General features: G+C 26.0%; 2 protein-coding genes across 2 annotated transcripts; both read left to right on the top strand.

Annotated features, from left to right (window-relative positions):
- Positions 1–4090: 4090 nt before the first annotated feature.
- LOC114171554 (G2/mitotic-specific cyclin-1-like) lies at positions 4091–7011 on the top strand. The gene is made up of 10 exons (XM_028056505.1): positions 4091–4312; positions 4429–4555; positions 4678–4734; positions 4985–5030; positions 5125–5400; positions 5582–5671; positions 5766–5987; positions 6083–6181; positions 6286–6464; positions 6550–7011. The coding sequence occupies exons 1-10, from the start codon at positions 4258–4260 to the stop codon at positions 6692–6694; spliced, it is 1296 nt and encodes a 431-aa protein (XP_027912306.1). The 5' UTR covers positions 4091–4257; the 3' UTR covers positions 6695–7011.
- Positions 7012–15529: 8518 nt separating this feature from the next.
- LOC114173808 (phosphoserine aminotransferase 1, chloroplastic-like) lies at positions 15530–17283 on the top strand. Its single transcript, XM_028058433.1, has one exon. It carries the CDS (start codon positions 15612–15614, stop codon positions 16845–16847), a length of 1236 nt encoding a protein of 411 aa, XP_027914234.1. The 5' UTR covers positions 15530–15611; the 3' UTR covers positions 16848–17283.
- Positions 17284–18031: the final 748 nt, after the last annotated feature.

Below are 18031 nucleotides of genomic sequence, written 5' to 3' on the forward strand. Positions count from 1 at the left end.
TGATATTTTAATATTTGTGTTGTCACAGAAGACGTTAAAGCTAAAAGTCAATTTATAAGGATAGTTTTGTCCTTTAATCTTTTATATAACAATCCTAACATAAAAATTATAATATTTTGAATTGTCAAATAAAAATAAATTATTATTATTATTATTATTATTATTATTATTATATAACAAAGAGTGATAAAATCTCTGACAATAATTTTAAGAATTATTTTTACTTTTTTATATTTTGAATTAAATTTAATTCAGTCAAATAAAAACATAATAATAATAATAATAATAATAATTTATAATCTATAACTATATATAAAGGGGATTCCCTCTTTTGTGTCCACATTTCATAATTCCAATTTTATCCTTTACAATTTAATTATTTATTAAATTTTTAAAAATTAACGGTTAATTTTACAAGTTTTTATAAAACTATTTATTTATCTCCTTTTTCTTTTTTCTCCATACATTTCACTTTAATTTTTATAAATATACTTTTATTTTGTTCATTAACTTAATAACATTACAATATCATCAATTATAAATATAATTCGAAAAATGCGTACACGCAGGCGCGATAGCGTCTGTGTTTACACTAGTAATATATAAAGAAGATTATCTCGTCCACATTTCATAATATTAATTATGTCTTTTACAGTATAATTATTTATTATTTTTTTTAAAATTAAAGGTTATTTTTACCTATTTTATATAAAACTGTTTTTTTTTTATTCATCAACAATTGATTTCTCTATTTATTTCATTTTATTTTTAATAAATATAAACTTATTTTATATATTAACTTAATAACATTATACTATTATCACCTATTAACATACTATCATTTATATTTAAAAATGCGTATATACATTACTTTTATGTGTACACTAGTGATAATAATAATAATAATAGTATATGATGGTTATATAATAATTATAATAATAATAATAATAATAATAATAATAATAATAATAATAATAATAATAATAGTAGTAGTAATAGTAATAGTGTATAATGGTTATATAATTAAGAGGGAAAAAGTGTAAGCAACTCCTTTCATAAATAAAAAAGAAAAGAAAAGAAAATTTAAGTTAAATGTTTAAAATGTTTTAAAGTTGTATATAATATTAAATTATTTTATTTTTGTACTTTAAAAAAAAATATTTCTATAAAGTATAAAAAATATGACTTTTTATATTATTTCTTATTTTTCTTTTCTATTAAAACATACAATAATTTTTTTAAACCTTTTTATATTACAATATAACATCTTACTTATCGTCCTCACGCGTTTTTTATTTAATGTTATAAACAATAATTTAAATAATTCAACCATTCATATATCTCATGAACGTCTACATATGTAAGGAAATTATTAACAAATTAATATAATCAACATTTTAATTAAATTTGAATTCTAAAAAACATATAAACAAATTTGAATCAGAAAATAAATACAAAGCTTCGACGATAATAAGTGCATGAAAGTTTCACGTGAGAGACATCTAAATTTGATTTTAATAAATATGAAATCATCAAAATCATAAATCATATTCATAAGTTGTTTGACTGATTTTCAAAGATAGTAGATAAATAAAAATCACTTAGTAACTCTTCTATTTGATTAATTCACGTTCAATTTTTCAAACACATGTCCAAACATGTCTTAAGTTGAATTTCGGACACACCGTTAATGTTTTCATTTTTAACATAAATTAAACCAATACAATGTAAATTTCGTTTATATATCTTAAAAAATGACATTTGATAATGAGTTTCGAAATAGATAAACATCATTCTAAATTTCCAAATGTTTATATTATAAATATAGATGTTAATGCTGATGAGGACGTTACTGTTTTTATCTCTAACATACAAATAAGATGTAAAATTTGTTTTATATATTAATAAAACATAATTTGATAATGAGTTACAGATGAACATCATTCAAAATGTTTAGATTATAAATATAGATAATAAATAGTAGGGAAGAAGATGGACAGTCTACTCTTTCATAATTTGAGTTTTTCAAGATTTATAAAAGGATAAAATAAATTAAAATAAACATTTAAGAAAAATAAAATTAAATATGTTTTTTATTTTTATTTTTAATATAAGATTACAAATTATTTTTTATGTTAAATTCTGATACAGTTTGATATTCAAATTTTAGAAATTAACAGGTATAATTTTTTTAACTTAATTCGTTTAAATTTATAAAAATTGTATATGTGAGATAATTTTGTGTGGTTTGAACGGTTTACTTTATTCTGTAAGGAAAAAATTCTTTAATATTAATTTAACCATCTTTATAAAGATGAAATAGTTTTAACCAAAATTAGTTTGACAATCTTTATAAAAAAAAAATTTTAACAAAAATTAATTTTTATATTTTAAGAAAAGATAAAAGTAATTAATAAGGAAGAATAATATCAAATAGGACCAAAATATATATTATGTAAGTAGAGACTATTTTTATAAAAAAACAATTAGTATTAAATTCACCTTCTAATATAATATTAAATTCTATCCAAATTAAGATGTACCGTGTTATGTTGCTGGTTATCAAACTATTTAAACATATCTGAACTTTATGTAATATTTAATCATGAGATGAGTGTGTTCAAAATCAACTATAATGCAGTGTTTAATCATGCATACACTATGTCTATATGAGGCAGTTAGATTGAAGATCTTACTTCAAGTGCTAATTTATATTACATAAATGAAACATTATGAAAATTTTATAAATTTGACAGTGTTATCAGAAAATACATATATTTATTTATTTGTTTTTGTTCACATTTTAAAAGATAAAGAAGAGAAAAACTGAATTCTAAATTAGAAGTGCGGTAGAGCGCAGGAAGGAGCGCACAATGACCGTTATAAGAGATAGGGAAGAGAGAAACGCAGTAAAGAAAATGCCAAATTCAACACCCAATCATTGGTTTCACATTCATAGTTTTTTTTGTCTTCTTATCACCTAAGTTAAATTGAAAAAGATTAAATACTATCATTTTATATTTTAATAATTAAAATAATATTTAGTATCAGATAAATAAATAATCTTATAAGATTTCAACACAACATTACTATTCCAAATATATCAATTATTTCTCACGACTTACCTTCTTCCATTCTTGTCGGAATATTAAGAAAAGAGAAAGATAAATTTTATTGAAAAATCATAGTAATAAACTATAACTTATCTCTTACTAAATTTCCAAAGTTAAAATAAATTGCAAGCAAACACTAACAAAAAAATCCACAAGATTAAACACTCTATATATATATAAATAAAAACGTCACAATTATTATTTAGTATGAAAATATATGCATATGAAATATACATATACGACTAAAATTTGGAAATGTACTATAACTTTTAATAAATTGTCTCCTATCAATTTTAAATTCTTGTTCATTCACCGTCATTAAAAATATTTCGTACCTTATCATCCGTATTCCAACTCAACCAAATATGAGAGTCATAATTTTTGAAATGTATAAACTAAATCTAATTTCAACTAAATCTCGAAAGATTTAGAATAATTTTTATTCAAACGTTTAATATATTAAACTATAAAAATATCATATTTTCAAGCTAATTAAAATATTTACTAAAATACCTAAAATGTAATTTTGTTTTCTAACACAGCTATAATCTTCGTATGGAAGTTCTTTAATGTTATCTTAAATTGGAAACAATTAGATAAAGAAAAACTGTTAATCAGCCATAATTATTATGCAATGAAAAACATAAACATGTACAAAATTAATCATCTATGCTAATCATAATTATTACATTTTTAATATAAATAAAATTGTTTACCTTAGAGTAAAAGACCAAAAAAAGGTAGAATAGTAAAGTGTAATGGTAACTGTGGTTTAAAAAAAAAAAAAAAAAAAGAGATGGAGGGTTGGCTACGGCTACACGCTTCTCCACATGGGAGGCATTTTATTACCGTTATTAGAATTTAGGACAGAGAGACAACTTAGAAAAAATAGAAAAAAAAATAAAGTAATGGTGGTGCCAGCCCAAGGATCCAACGGTCATTAGTGACTAGCCGTTGAGTTTTGAAAAGTGTTCTCACCAGACAAATACCCCATGGTTTCAGTCATTCAGTGTGGTGCTTGTAGTGTCACTGTTAATTAGTGTAGAAGAGTACCTACCCACTTCCATTTCCTCCTCCATTACATGCCCTTCTCCCTCTGATCGTAGTCTAGTGGTGGTTCTTTGTTTCTGTGTGTTCATCCACAATGGTTATATCAGATGAGAACAGATCTAAACCAGTGAACCCCACTAGTTTTCAAGGTATTAAGTGAAGGTTTCGGTTTCAATGTTGAGGAAAGATTCAAGATTTAATGATAAAAACAACATGGGTATTGAGGGATTTTTGTTTATTAATTTTTTTTTGGATGTTGTGATAGGAGGGATGAATCATGGGGGAAACAGAAAGGTGGGGCAGAACAGAAGGGCGTTGAGCGTGATCAATCAGGATCTGGTGGCCGAAGGAAGACCTTACCCTTGTGTTGTTAACAAGAGAACATTGGCAGAGTAATTTTTTTTATTTCATCTTTTTCGATTGATTCATGCTGTTCTTTTTTGTTTGTCTTGTGATTTTTTCAGTTTTTTTTTTTTTGGGTCTGTGATGTTGATGGTGTGGTTTTCACTTTCAGAAAACAAGATATGTGTGAGAAGAAGCAGGCGGATCCGGGGCATCGACCCATCACAAGGTTAGAGAATACAATAAAACCCTTTAGTGTGATCTGGAGTTTTATTTGGGCGGATGAAAAAAGTGAAAACAAGTGTTTGAATTTTGAAATTGAACTGCGTTTCAATGAGTGTTAGTATATATAAGCCTCTTTCTGTTTCTCACTAGAGGGAAGAAAGAAAAGAAATCGATTAATGAGACTTTTATTTATGATCTTTAATTTTAGACACAAGTTTCAATGTAACGGATTGTTGATGTTGGTTTGCTTTTAGGAGGTTTGCTGCACAGATTGCTAGCACACAGCAAAATCGTGTTGAGGTACTTTTATGGTGAAATTTTGATGCTTTGCACAAATGCACATAAATTTGAAAGTTGAAACTGAGTGGTGGGGTCAATTTGAATGAATGAACAGGGAACCAAGAAGTCAAACTTGGGAAATTCAAATTCAAATGGATTTGGAGAGGTTATATTTGTTGATGATGAACTCAAGCCAACGGATGACCAACCAGTGCCAATGTCTTTAGAACAGACAGAGCCAGTGCATAATGAAGTAGATCAGATGGAGGAAGTTGAGATGGAGGATATAATTGATGAGACAGTTTTGGACATTGATATATGTGACGCAAATAATCCCCTTGCAGTGGTGGATTATATTGAAGATCTTTACACCTACTACAGAAAAATGGAGGTAAATTGGGAATTGAATAGTTTGAATTCAGTGCACTTTTCTGACTCTTTCAAAACATTTTAACTTTAACTGGGGATACTGTCTGGATTCTGATTTGTCAATTGAACTTTTTTTAGTACTGCATTCAAAAGTTGCATTTTCTATTGAATTTTGATAACTAAACAACATTGCTACAATGCAGGGTTCTAGTTGTGTCTCACCCAATTACATGACACAGCAATTTGACATTAATGAAAGGATGAGGGCTATACTCATTGACTGGCTTATTGAGGTAAACGATCTGTGCTGCAATAATAATCCTTATGGATTTTGTTTTGTTTTCTGTCAATTTTGAATTCCCTGACATGTTTGTTTTGATCTTTCAGGTGCACGACAAATTTGACCTCATGCACGAGACATTGTTTCTAACTGTTAATCTTATAGACAGATTTCTGGCAAAGCAGACAGTGGTAAGAAAGAAACTTCAGTTGGTTGGACTAGTTGCAATGCTTCTGGCATGCAAGTATGAAGAAGTTTCAGTTCCTGTGGTGGGGGATCTAATTCTCATATCAGACAAAGCATACACAAGAAAGGAGGTTCTGGATATGGTAGATTTTTTTGCCTCATTGACACATTGCAGATAAACTGTTTGATAGAATTGTGTAGCTGAACTAATTGAGTTTGTTCATTGTAAACTATGCAGGAGAAGTTGATGGTCAACACATTGCAGTTTAACATGTCTGTGCCAACAGCATATGTTTTTATGAAAAGATTCCTAAAGGCTGCTCAAGCAGACAGAAAGGTGAGAAGTAGTAAGAACTTCATCATGTAGTTCTGCTGCCAAAGATTATCTGAGTTTGGAATCATGCACTAATTTTTTTTCACTCTATTATTATTCCTCAACAGCTTGAGCTACTTGCTTTCTTCCTGGTAGAGCTATCTCTAGTGGAATATGAGATGCTGAAGTTCCCTCCATCATTGTTAGCAGCAGCTGCTGTTTACACAGCACAATGCTCCATTTATGGCTTCAAACAATGGAGTAAAACATGTGAATGGCACTCCAATTACTCAGAAGATCAGCTATTGTAAGTGGTGTATAATTTTATGTTCCTATTACCCAATATGGTGTTGTGTTGATTATACTAATGTGTGATTAATTGTGACTCACAGAGAGTGCTCTACATCAATGGTTGATTTTCATCAGAAGGCTGGGAATGGGAAACTTACTGGGGTACATAGAAAGTACTGTTCATCTAAATTTAACTACACTGCAAAATGTGAACCCGCACGTTTTCTTGTGGAGAACTCGTTGTAGCAGGCCATGTATAGCCACTAACAAAACACCATCATCATGATATGATACACTTGACTATGATAATTGGGGGGCCATTTGGTTGATGCATGCATGCACATGAATGTGAGCAACTTAGGTTGCACTTATTATATGTTGTGTCTCAAGTGTCGGGTTTGTCTTAAGTATTTTGTTGTTCTATCTAAACTACTCATGTTATTTTTACTTTCTGTTATGTTCTAAATGAACAGAACATACTTGAGTCGTGTATTTCTCTTGTTCCCATTGAACAAAATAATGAAAACCATGACATACAAACAACTTCATTCATTCAACAAGTATTTGGTGACTTGTTTTTATTTACTTTTGCTGAGTGATTATTATATCTGTGAATTGGATATTTATAACAACAGCTGAATAGATTTTGATATGTGTTGTTGTTTGACTCAAAAAAACAAGAAGTAGTTATTGTATGTGTTGTTTTTTAACTCAAAAACAAATAACTAAGTGGTTCATAGTAATTTTTGTACATAAATATTTTATGATATAGAACCATGTTGTGTTGTGAGTCTGAGTAGATATAAAACATATTGACATAAATATTTTATGATATTGACATTTCTAAAACATATTATATAGGTAAAACTTCAAATTACTATTCAATAATATAACAATAGTTACGGATATTAGAACAAAAAATAAAAATAAACAAATGAAAATAAACTTTAGAAGTATATATTGTAATATTGTTTGACTATAAATAAATAGGTGAAAGAAGATCTAGGATAACAGAGTAAAATATACAATAATAACTTTACAAAAATTGTAATATTATTAGACTCTAAATAAATAGGTTAAAGAATGTAGGATAGGAGAGTAAAAAAGTTTCAGCAAATCATTATACAAAATTTGTAATGTAATACTTTAATTATAATTTTAGTGTGTTAATACAATGCCTAATAGAAGATATTTATAGTTTTTATAGTTTTGTGTGTTAATACTTTAATTAAAATTTTTGTTTTATAACTATAATTAATTGGTAGGATTTCTCTAATTTGATATTGTTTGATTATTTTATGTTATTTATAACTATAATAGTGAGATGTCTCTAATTTAATTTTGTTCGGTTATATTATGTTATTTATGATTATAATTATTTGGTGGAATGTCTTTAACATCAGTTTATTTAATAATTTTATGTTAATTGTAACTATAACTGTATAGTTACTTGTCCATAATCTTATTTTATCCAATTATATTATGTTATTTATGATTATTTAATAATTTTTGCGTGTTTTTGTGTGAGGTATCTTATTTATGTTTATTTAATAATTTTTGTGCGTTTTTACCTTATTTTATGTAGTTTATAATTGTTTAATGATAGTATGTTATTGAATTAATAATAATATAACATTTGATTTTTTTATTATACATATTTTAAATTTAATTTAAAATATAATATTTTTGTTGGTAAAATAAATATAAACTACGTGCATAATATACTTATAAATGTAATAAACATTATTAAGAATGTTGTAATCATAATTAATCTCTTATGATGGTGACACTCTGAAGAAAAAATAATAAATAAGAACTGAATGAATAAAATAAAGATCTAAACTTTTTTTTTATAATTTAAGTAGGTAAATTCAAGTTAGATAAGATGATTTTGTATATTTTTATTTATAATAAAACTTATTTATATTACTAGAAGTTAATTTTTTACTATATATGCTGCAACTTTCATCACCTTGGTTTGTGCAAACTGACCCTGAAATAAATGTTTTCTTTAATGTTTCGTTGACCCCTGTGCTCTTCACAAGGCTACATTCTTCGACCAATCCTTTCTTAAAACAATTTTTAAATTTAGAGTACCAAGATAAACCAAAAAGGATAGTATTATATTTTAATATTTATTGTGTGTATATTATTCACGTTAAAATTTACGTAAATAATATTTTTATTTATATAACTGGGTGGCAAAATGGATTTAGTTCGTGGATTGTAGTAGTTTGTGGATTTGTGGTTTGTTTTAGTTTGGTTTGTTTAACACATCAAATTGATAGGTTAAAATTAATTTGTTTCGATCCGTTGATTATTTTTTAATTAAAATTTAAAATAAAAATAATTTTAAAAATTAAATTTTTTATATTACATTTTATAAGAACCTAAATATATAATATTTTTTAATTTGAACATTAGTATTTATAAATTATATTTTAATTAGTAATTATAACATATAAATGAAATAATTATTTTAATTTATTTAATTAAAATATTAATTAATCAATAGAAAAACTTGAAAAATATTTGTATATTAAATAAGTTTTTAATATTTATTTATAATATATATATATATATAAACAAATTTTAAAAATAAAATTTTCATTTACATGATAATTATTTAATTTTAAAAAAATAAAAATGGTATAGGTTGAAGTAATTTTATTTAATTAAATTTTTTATGAAGTTTATAGATTTGATCTGACCAGGAAAGATCAGGAAAGTAAAACGTAAATAAATAATCATTTTTAAAATAACATTATGTCTTCAAATAACATTTTTAACTACTACAATTATCATATCAGTATGATTTGATACAATTATTTTTATTAATCACGAGCCCAGATTTTAATATTTGTTAAGTAAAATCAAATTTAGATGTTCCTTTACAAATCTAACATATGAGAGAGAAAGTGAAAACTGACACATTTTGTCTAAAAATAATTATTATTCATTTAAGTTTTTTCTCAAACAATAACTTCATTCAAGTATATTTGAAATATTAAACTTTCATTATTTTATCTTTAAATTAATATTTTTAAGTTCAAATATGTTTTTTATTTTTATTTTCGTAAAAATTTAAATTAATTTTTTGAAATCTTAATCTAATTTAGTCCTTTTTACTCTAAAAATACAATACATAGATTTAATTATTTTAATCAAATTTTGTTAAAATTATTTTTCGTTTTAAATGTTTTATCATAAGATTTGAGTTATTTGACATATTTTTACTTAAATGTTAATTGAACACACGTTTCAAACATTAAATAAATTTAAACAAAATTTTGATTAAAAAAACTAAATTTGTACAATTATAAAAATGTTGGACAGAATGATTTAAAATTTTGAAAATTGACTAATCTTAATTTTTATTTAAAGTTAAACACCAAAAACATAATTAATCCACATTTTTATTAGAACTTATAAATTAATTTAGACATTTTTTATTTTCTTTTAATTGTTTTATCATTATTTATTATCTATCAATGGGCATAAAATATGTATTTGATTGGATAAAGGATTTGAGAAAGAGTGACCAAAATTGTGGTGATGTTTGTTTCGAGAGATAGATAAAAATATTTTAATAAAAAATTGATCAAATTTTGTAAATGATAAATGATTCGAAGAGTGTGATAAAATAAAATTAAAATATAAGATTAAAATATAAGATTACTTATTTGTCTTTATAATTAAAATGAATAAAAAACAAAAATGTATTTAGTTAAATTAATTTAAAATTAATAAAAATATAATTTTAAAAAAATACCGATTAAAAAATTTGTAAAATTGTTCTGCTTTTTTCTAGTCACCTTTAATAACCTTTAAAACTACTTTTCCCTCTTTATTTTATACTGTCAACATACCTTTATTATAAACATCAAAAGAAATACCAAAAACCAAAATAATCATTAACCTAATACCTATCATAAATTACACCACTTTCATAGTCAATTTTAAATAACTCTTTTTGAGAATAAGTTAGAAAAAAAAAATGTTATTTGATAGCTTTAATTTAAAAATAAGAACGTGACAAATCAATAAAAACTTAAGAGAAGAAACAGTTCTGTGTGAAAGAGATGTGTGTACGAAGTCGTCTTTGCTTCTAAATCTGTAAATTATAAATACAATATTTTCTTATTAATACCAAATGTTTTATCAATTTTATTATTTAGTTTTTTAAAATTACTTTTTTTTAATAAAGGTAGTTATTAATCAAGTTTTTTTGTAGTCTGTAGTTTGAGCGACATACTAATCATACAAATTAATTTATTTCTCACTTGATCTAACACAAGTTTTCATTTTACTTGTAAATAATTATTTTTCTATACAAATCAAAATATCATTATCTCTATTAAATTTCCTTCAAACAATCAATTATTCAACAACAAAATATACATTATTATATAATAACCATAACTTTAAATTCAAGCAGTTATACAAACCTTATAACCCACATATACAATTCTATCTCGCACTTAATTCCCAGTTTTAAAATTTCAACTTTCACAATTTAACAATAATAAAAAAATAAAATTAAAGTTTTATAGATACATGCATATTCATCAAAATTCAAAATCCTAAAGAAAGTATTTGCTATCACAATAAACCACTGAAATGCCTAACCGAAGGTTTTCAAATTTTCATTCCAATATTAGTTTGGTTAACCGTATTTAACTTGCCTTAATATTTTAATATTTTAGAGATTTACGTTGAATAAAACTAAATTGTAATATAAATTATACAAATCTTATTTTCCAAGCTAATTTCATAAAATTTAATTAAATTTGAAGTTTTTTTTTAATAATATTAAAATTATCAAATTTGTCTTATCATTTAATTGTTGAACCTATTTTGATGTAAATTACTGAAAGATAAAAAGGTGTTTGAAAAGTTGTAGCTTAATTTTGTAAAAGTTTACTAAAAAATAACTGCATTATTATGAAACCTCAAATTATCATATATTTTTTTTTTCATTATATTACTCGCAGAAGAGCAAACCTCGACCTATACACAAAAACAACAAATATTTGAGATCCAGCAAAAAAAAAAAAAGACTCACTTAATAGAAAGTACGTTCACGTAATCTTAACTTAAAAATTGATTATCTTATACATAGATAAGTCACATCTAGAAAAAAAAAATAGTAGTTTTCTTAGAATTTAAGATAGAAGTCAAAGATAACGAGTTTCAAATATTTTTAAGAAATAATATAAATAATTAGTTAACTAATATATACTACAAGAAAAATTATTAATTATTAATAACTAAAATAGTTAAAAAAAATATTATTGATCTCTAAATTGATAATTATAATAGTTTATTTTATGAATTTGTTTCTACAAATTGGTCATTAACTATCAAAGTTTTAGTCACTAAATAAATTGATCTCTAAACTTATTTTTAATTAGAAAATAAATCTTTAAATTAGTCTTTAAATATTGATTATTATTTAAAAAAATTTATATAGGGATTCTCATTCTTCAAATTTTTTAAATCTTTCTTTCTAAAAGTTTAAAATTTGTTCCTCACTTAAAAGTATTTAATATAATTAATTTAACATTTAACAGTTTAAATAATAAATTTTTCTGAGTCGTTATTACATAAAACATTTTATTTTACATTTATTTTTAACAATATGATCAAACCATTGTTGTAACTATTGGATAGAGAATAATAAAGACCAAACTTCTTATATTTGGAAAGGCCAGAAAATCGAAAGTATGAAAATATATTATTATTAAATACAGTGATAATTTTTCATGATTCCTAACGTAGTTTCTAACAATATATTTCTTATTTATTAATTTTTTAACTAACTGTATTTTGATGGAAAACAACGACACAACAACTAAAAATATTAAAATATGTTATGAAATAATTATCTTCAAACTCGTAATTAAAATATTAATCACAAATTGACGATCTCATCAATTAGAATGAAGAATCATATATTCCTAAACCTACTAATAACATATCAACTTAAACAAATGATAAATAAAATAAAAATAACAATTTTATACCAACAAATTTTTTCTTTCAAAAATTGAAAAAAAATAACCTTTTCTTGTGAGGAAGAAAATTCCTCTCCACTTAATTTCAAATAAGACAAAGTAATTTCAACTTAATTTGACTTTTTAAAGACATACTTAAAAATCCAACCTAACATATTTAATGATAAAATGTTATATTTAAAACTATTTTTCTTGTGACTAAAACAATGCTTTGAGTGAGATGTTTGGGTAGTGACCCGTGAACCAATCATCTTGCATATGCACACGCTTACTGAAGAATACAAATTTGAATTGAATTGCAAAAAGTCAACAAAAAGTAGAAAAATTAAGTTATGAACTGAAAATAAAATATCTAGGAGAGTTAATTGGATGGATTAGTACAAAATTTTGATTACATCAATTTAACTAAGCTTAATCTAAAAAGATGCAAAGATAAGATTTATTTATTTAATTTATTAATACTTAATGTTATGGCTAAATGTCACCTATTTTTGTTTTTTTTACCATATTAAGTTTTAAAAATTTACTGTGATGCTTCATATTTTTAAAAACCTTTATTGGTCTTTTTAATAAAAAAATGTTAAATAGGTTATCAAGGCTGACTTATACATGTTATTAGTCTATTTAACAGTTTAATTAAAAATAAAATAAAATATATATTTTTCAAAACATAAAATGCCAAATTAAAATATACAAAATAAATCTTTTTAAAAACATAGTACTTCATTGAAAGTACAGTGTGCCTTAAAAGTAATAAGAAGCATATATAAATTTTATTAAGTTTTTACATGTAACAAATATAATGACAATATTTTCAAACAATAGAAGAATGATAAATTATTAAACACAAAATAATTATACATAAATAAATATCATAAACTGATTACATGTAAATCTATACCTATCTATATATAAAGAAAATATTTATTTTTTCCATATATTTATTTTTTAATTTTATCTTTTAATTATTTTATTTAAATTTAAATTATTATTTTATTAATTTTACCTATTTTTTAATTTAACTATTTTTCTTAATTTGATAATCTTTTAAAATTTAATAACTATTTAATTAAAAAATTATCTACAATAATAATAATATTTTATAATTATAATAACAAATATTTTTATTAATTTTATTATTTTTTATTCTTGTAAAAAAAATAATACACATGCGCGTTAGCACATATTTTTTCGCTATGACTATAAAAAAACAGACAATCGATCATTTAGTATGAATTCATATTTTAATTATAGATCTGGTATCAGAAACTACCATTTGATAAGTTTAAGATTTTAATCTATAAATGGATTGCAAAGAATTAAAGTAACTTTAAAACATCCAAATCTTTTATATATATATATATATATATATATATATATATATATATTTAAATTATATAATATTTATTAATAATTTTTTAATCGTGGTATAATTCATATACTTTTTAATATAAAGTAATCGCCATATAAAAATGTGTCATATACTTTAAATTTTTTAAAATAAGACGAATCGTCAAATGGGATAAACATCCTATCCATACATCATATTTCATTTTAATACATAACTAACTACAAATCATATATCATCCTAAATACATAACTTCAAGCTAATTCATACATATTTTGAAATCTGAATACTTTAATAATTTAGACAAAAATAAAAATGACGACAAAAATGAATATTACGAGAAATATAAAAGTGAAATAATAATAAATATATACATACAAATCTTAATAATAATAAATATATACATAAAAATACTTTAATAATTCTTATACTCAATTAAAAATATCAAATATCAGCGTAAAAATTTCCTATTAAAACAAAAAACAAGTTAAAACAATAAAAAAAAAATTGCATTTATCATCCTAGTTATTAACACAAATGATTTACCTCTCACCCTCTTTCCTTGTCTCCAATTACATAATCACACCAACTTTTCGTCACCAACCAAAAGCATCTTACGCAAATTGCATTTGCACTCGTAGATACGATTGTGACATTTTCTTTATCACCGATGTTATGAGCAATAAACTTACTTATATTAATAATTTTTTATTATTAAAAAAATAGAGAGTAAAAACAAAATACTAAAAATAGTAAGATAAACGTTAAAAGAGATGAAAAGATTATTATAAATAAATATTATAAAAAAGAAGATAACGTATGCATTAACAGTGACATGGATTTTTACACTGTATTTACCCAAAGTCGTATGCATTAAAAAAAAATACACTTAATAACATAATAATGTATTCATGATATTTTGTGTTTTTATAAAAAGTAATTTTTTAAATTATTTATTTTAGTCTTTTAACTCTTAAATTTAATTTATTCTTGTCTTTTTGAAACAGTACTTATTTTCATTTTGGAGCATTAAATTTTAAGAAACCACACTAATATTGAATATGAATGACCAAAAAGATAGTATGTATAATGTCAAACGTAGACATACAAACACTACAAAATAAAAATATGCATTGAAATTTTGTAAGGTTTTAGATTGTCTGTGGAATTCATTTTTCATCATATTTAGGACTTCTTATTTAAATATTAACCGAGTTATATAATTATCTTACAAGCAATATAATTAACTAACCTTTATATCTGAAACTAATGAAAAAAATAATAATAATCCTATCTCAACATCGAAAAATACCAAAATTTATCTTAACACATGTTTTACTCTTAATAATAAAATCTAATACGTAATTTAAAACTAATAAACACACAAGAACATGAATCAAAAGAGGTCTTAGACAAGTAATTTAAAACATATCTAATGCAATAAATTCAGTGTGTTCTCAATTCTATGATAAATTCAAAACATAAGAAATTAAAATATGAATATACACTTGCATCTTACATATTTTTCACATTGCATTTATATATCTGAAAATAAAATCAACGATGAGAAAAAAAAATGAATATTTTTTTATAAAAAAACAAAATAAATTAATGTTATACACTTTTTTGTCAAGATAAAAACGAAAAAGAAAATCAAATACTGAATGAAATCCAACAACTACATGCCCAATGTGGGACTCACTATAAATGCTCGCTCTTTCTCCTTCAGATCTTTGCCTCAAACACCAAACTCAAAACACTCTTCGTCTTCTTCTTCTTCTCCGTTATCAGCGTAACCATGTCAATGGCAACTTCTCCTCACACCGCTCTCTTCCAAAACCGCACCACCCCTTTCCGCCTCTCCTCCCCTCGCCCCACCTTCTTCAAACCCACATCAATCAAATGCGCCACCCAACTCCACACCCAACCCCCACCCCTCACCCACGCCCAAGATCGCGTCTTCAACTTCGCCGCCGGCCCCGCCACCCTCCCGGAAAAGGTTCTCCTCCGTGCCCAATCCGAGCTCTACAACTGGGGCGGATCCGGCATGAGCGTCATGGAAATGAGCCACCGCGGCAAGGAGTTTCTCTCCATAATCCAAAAGGCCGAATCGGATCTCCGCACCCTCCTCCAGATCCCGCCGGAGTATTCCGTCCTCTTCCTCCAGGGCGGCGCCACAACCCAGTTCGCCGCCGTGCCGCTCAACCTCTGCTCCCCTGACGACGCCGTCGACTTCATCGTCACCGGCTCCTGGGGCGACAAGGCCGCCAAGGAGGCGCAGAAATACTGCAAACCCAACGTGATCTGGTCTGGGAAATCCGAAAAGTACACAAAGGTCCCGTCTTTTGGCGATTTGAAGCAGAATCCGGGTGCCAGGTATTTGCATATATGTGCCAATGAGACTATTCACGGGGTTGAGTATAAGGAGTACCCTGTTTCTCAGAGTGGTGTTCTGGTTGCTGATATGTCTTCAAATTTCTGCTCCAAGCCCGTGGATGTGTCAAAGTTCGGAGTTATCTATGCCGGCGTGCAGAAAAATGTGGGGCCCTCTGGTGTCACCATTGTGATCATCAAGAAGGACCTCATTGGGAATGCTCAGGGTCTCACTCCGGTGATGCTTGATTACAAGATCCAAGATGATAACAATTCACTCTACAACACCCCTCCCTGTTACGGGATCTACATGTGTGGGTTGGTGTTTGAGCATTTGTTGGAGCTAGGGGGGTTGGTGGAGGTTGAGAAGAACAATAAGAAGAAGGCTGAGATTCTGTATAACACAATCGATGAGAGCAAAGGGTTCTATAGGTGCCCTGTTGAGAAATCTGTGAGATCATTGATGAATGTGCCATTCACTTTGGAGAAATCAGAGTTGGAAGCTGTGTTCGTCAAGGAGGCTGCAAAGGAGAAGATGGTTGAGCTGAAGGGACACAGATCAGTGGGAGGAATAAGGGCTTCCATTTACAACGCCATGCCCTTGGCTGGTGTTGAGAAGTTGGTAGCTTTCATGAAGGATTTTCAGGCCAGGCATGCTTGAAGGAATTGCTTAATCCTACAAACTATTGCATCCAAGTTTTGGGTGTGTTGCTCTGAATTTTAGTTTTTGTGCACTAGCTATTATGCTAAGTATTTGTCTGGTATACGCAGAAAGGGTCGAATATGTTGTCAGGTTTTTGCTCTCTGTAGGTAGGTACCTTAGTTGTCTCTTCTTTCACTTTCTTCTGCCATGTTTGATATTCAAATTTGTGTCGGCTAAGTAGTGTTTTCATTGCAGTTTATCGTTGTTTACTTCTTAATAAAATCAAAGAGGTGAATGAAAATTGAAACCTGTATTGAACTGATAAGGTAAATCCCATGATTTAGTGCTACAAAGGTTGATGGAAGGAAAAGTTGTTGTCTGGATGTAGTGTTTGTAACTTGTATTGCAGGCATTGAATTTGAATGAATCAGAATTTTCAATAGGCTTTTTTAAATTCTATTCTGTAATAAGTTTTGAATTGTGTTTGTTGTTTGATTTTATCGTTTTAGTGAAAAGATTCGAATTCCCAACTTTTGAAGTGTGTTTTTGCTGCTACTTCACGCAATCAAGTGAGGGAACCGAAGTTCTATATTTATTAAAATGAAAGATCTAAAAATGGAAAAGCTTAAAAGAACACTACTTTTTGTGGTAAAAATCAAGGGTCTGAGAAAAACCGGACCGGATTTGACTCTTCAAACTCATGAAATTATACCGAATCAGTGAAAAACTGGTTTATCTAAATATATGATTTAAAAACTTTACTTATAGAATTATTTAAGTCGTCTTTGTTAGGTTTTATTTTACTTTTAGCATCATAAAATCAGTTTTTATCTTATATACTTTTCAATTATTAAAGTAATTTTTCATTTATCGAAAATAACTCCGGTTTGAGCCATTGATGGACATAAGATTATAAAATATTGGGAAAAACACAATTGTAGCGAAGATACTTCAATCACCTATGCAAATTATTTAAATCAAATCCTAAGTTAAATTAAAAATAATACTAAAGAAAATAATACCAGAAATAAGCCCGCAATGTTTGGTGTAATATCTCACTGTTTCATTTCTTCTCGCTCTTAATTATAAGCACCTAAACATTTATCCTTTGTTCCCATGCCTCTAACCATCCAGAAGGATGGAAAATGAAATTAAAGGAAGAAAAATATTAAATAATAATCAATTACTTCAAACAATTATTT

This window comes from Vigna unguiculata, chromosome 2 (assembly GCF_004118075.2).
Source record: "Vigna unguiculata cultivar IT97K-499-35 chromosome 2, ASM411807v1, whole genome shotgun sequence".
Lineage (NCBI taxonomy): Eukaryota > Viridiplantae > Streptophyta > Magnoliopsida > Fabales > Fabaceae > Vigna > Vigna unguiculata.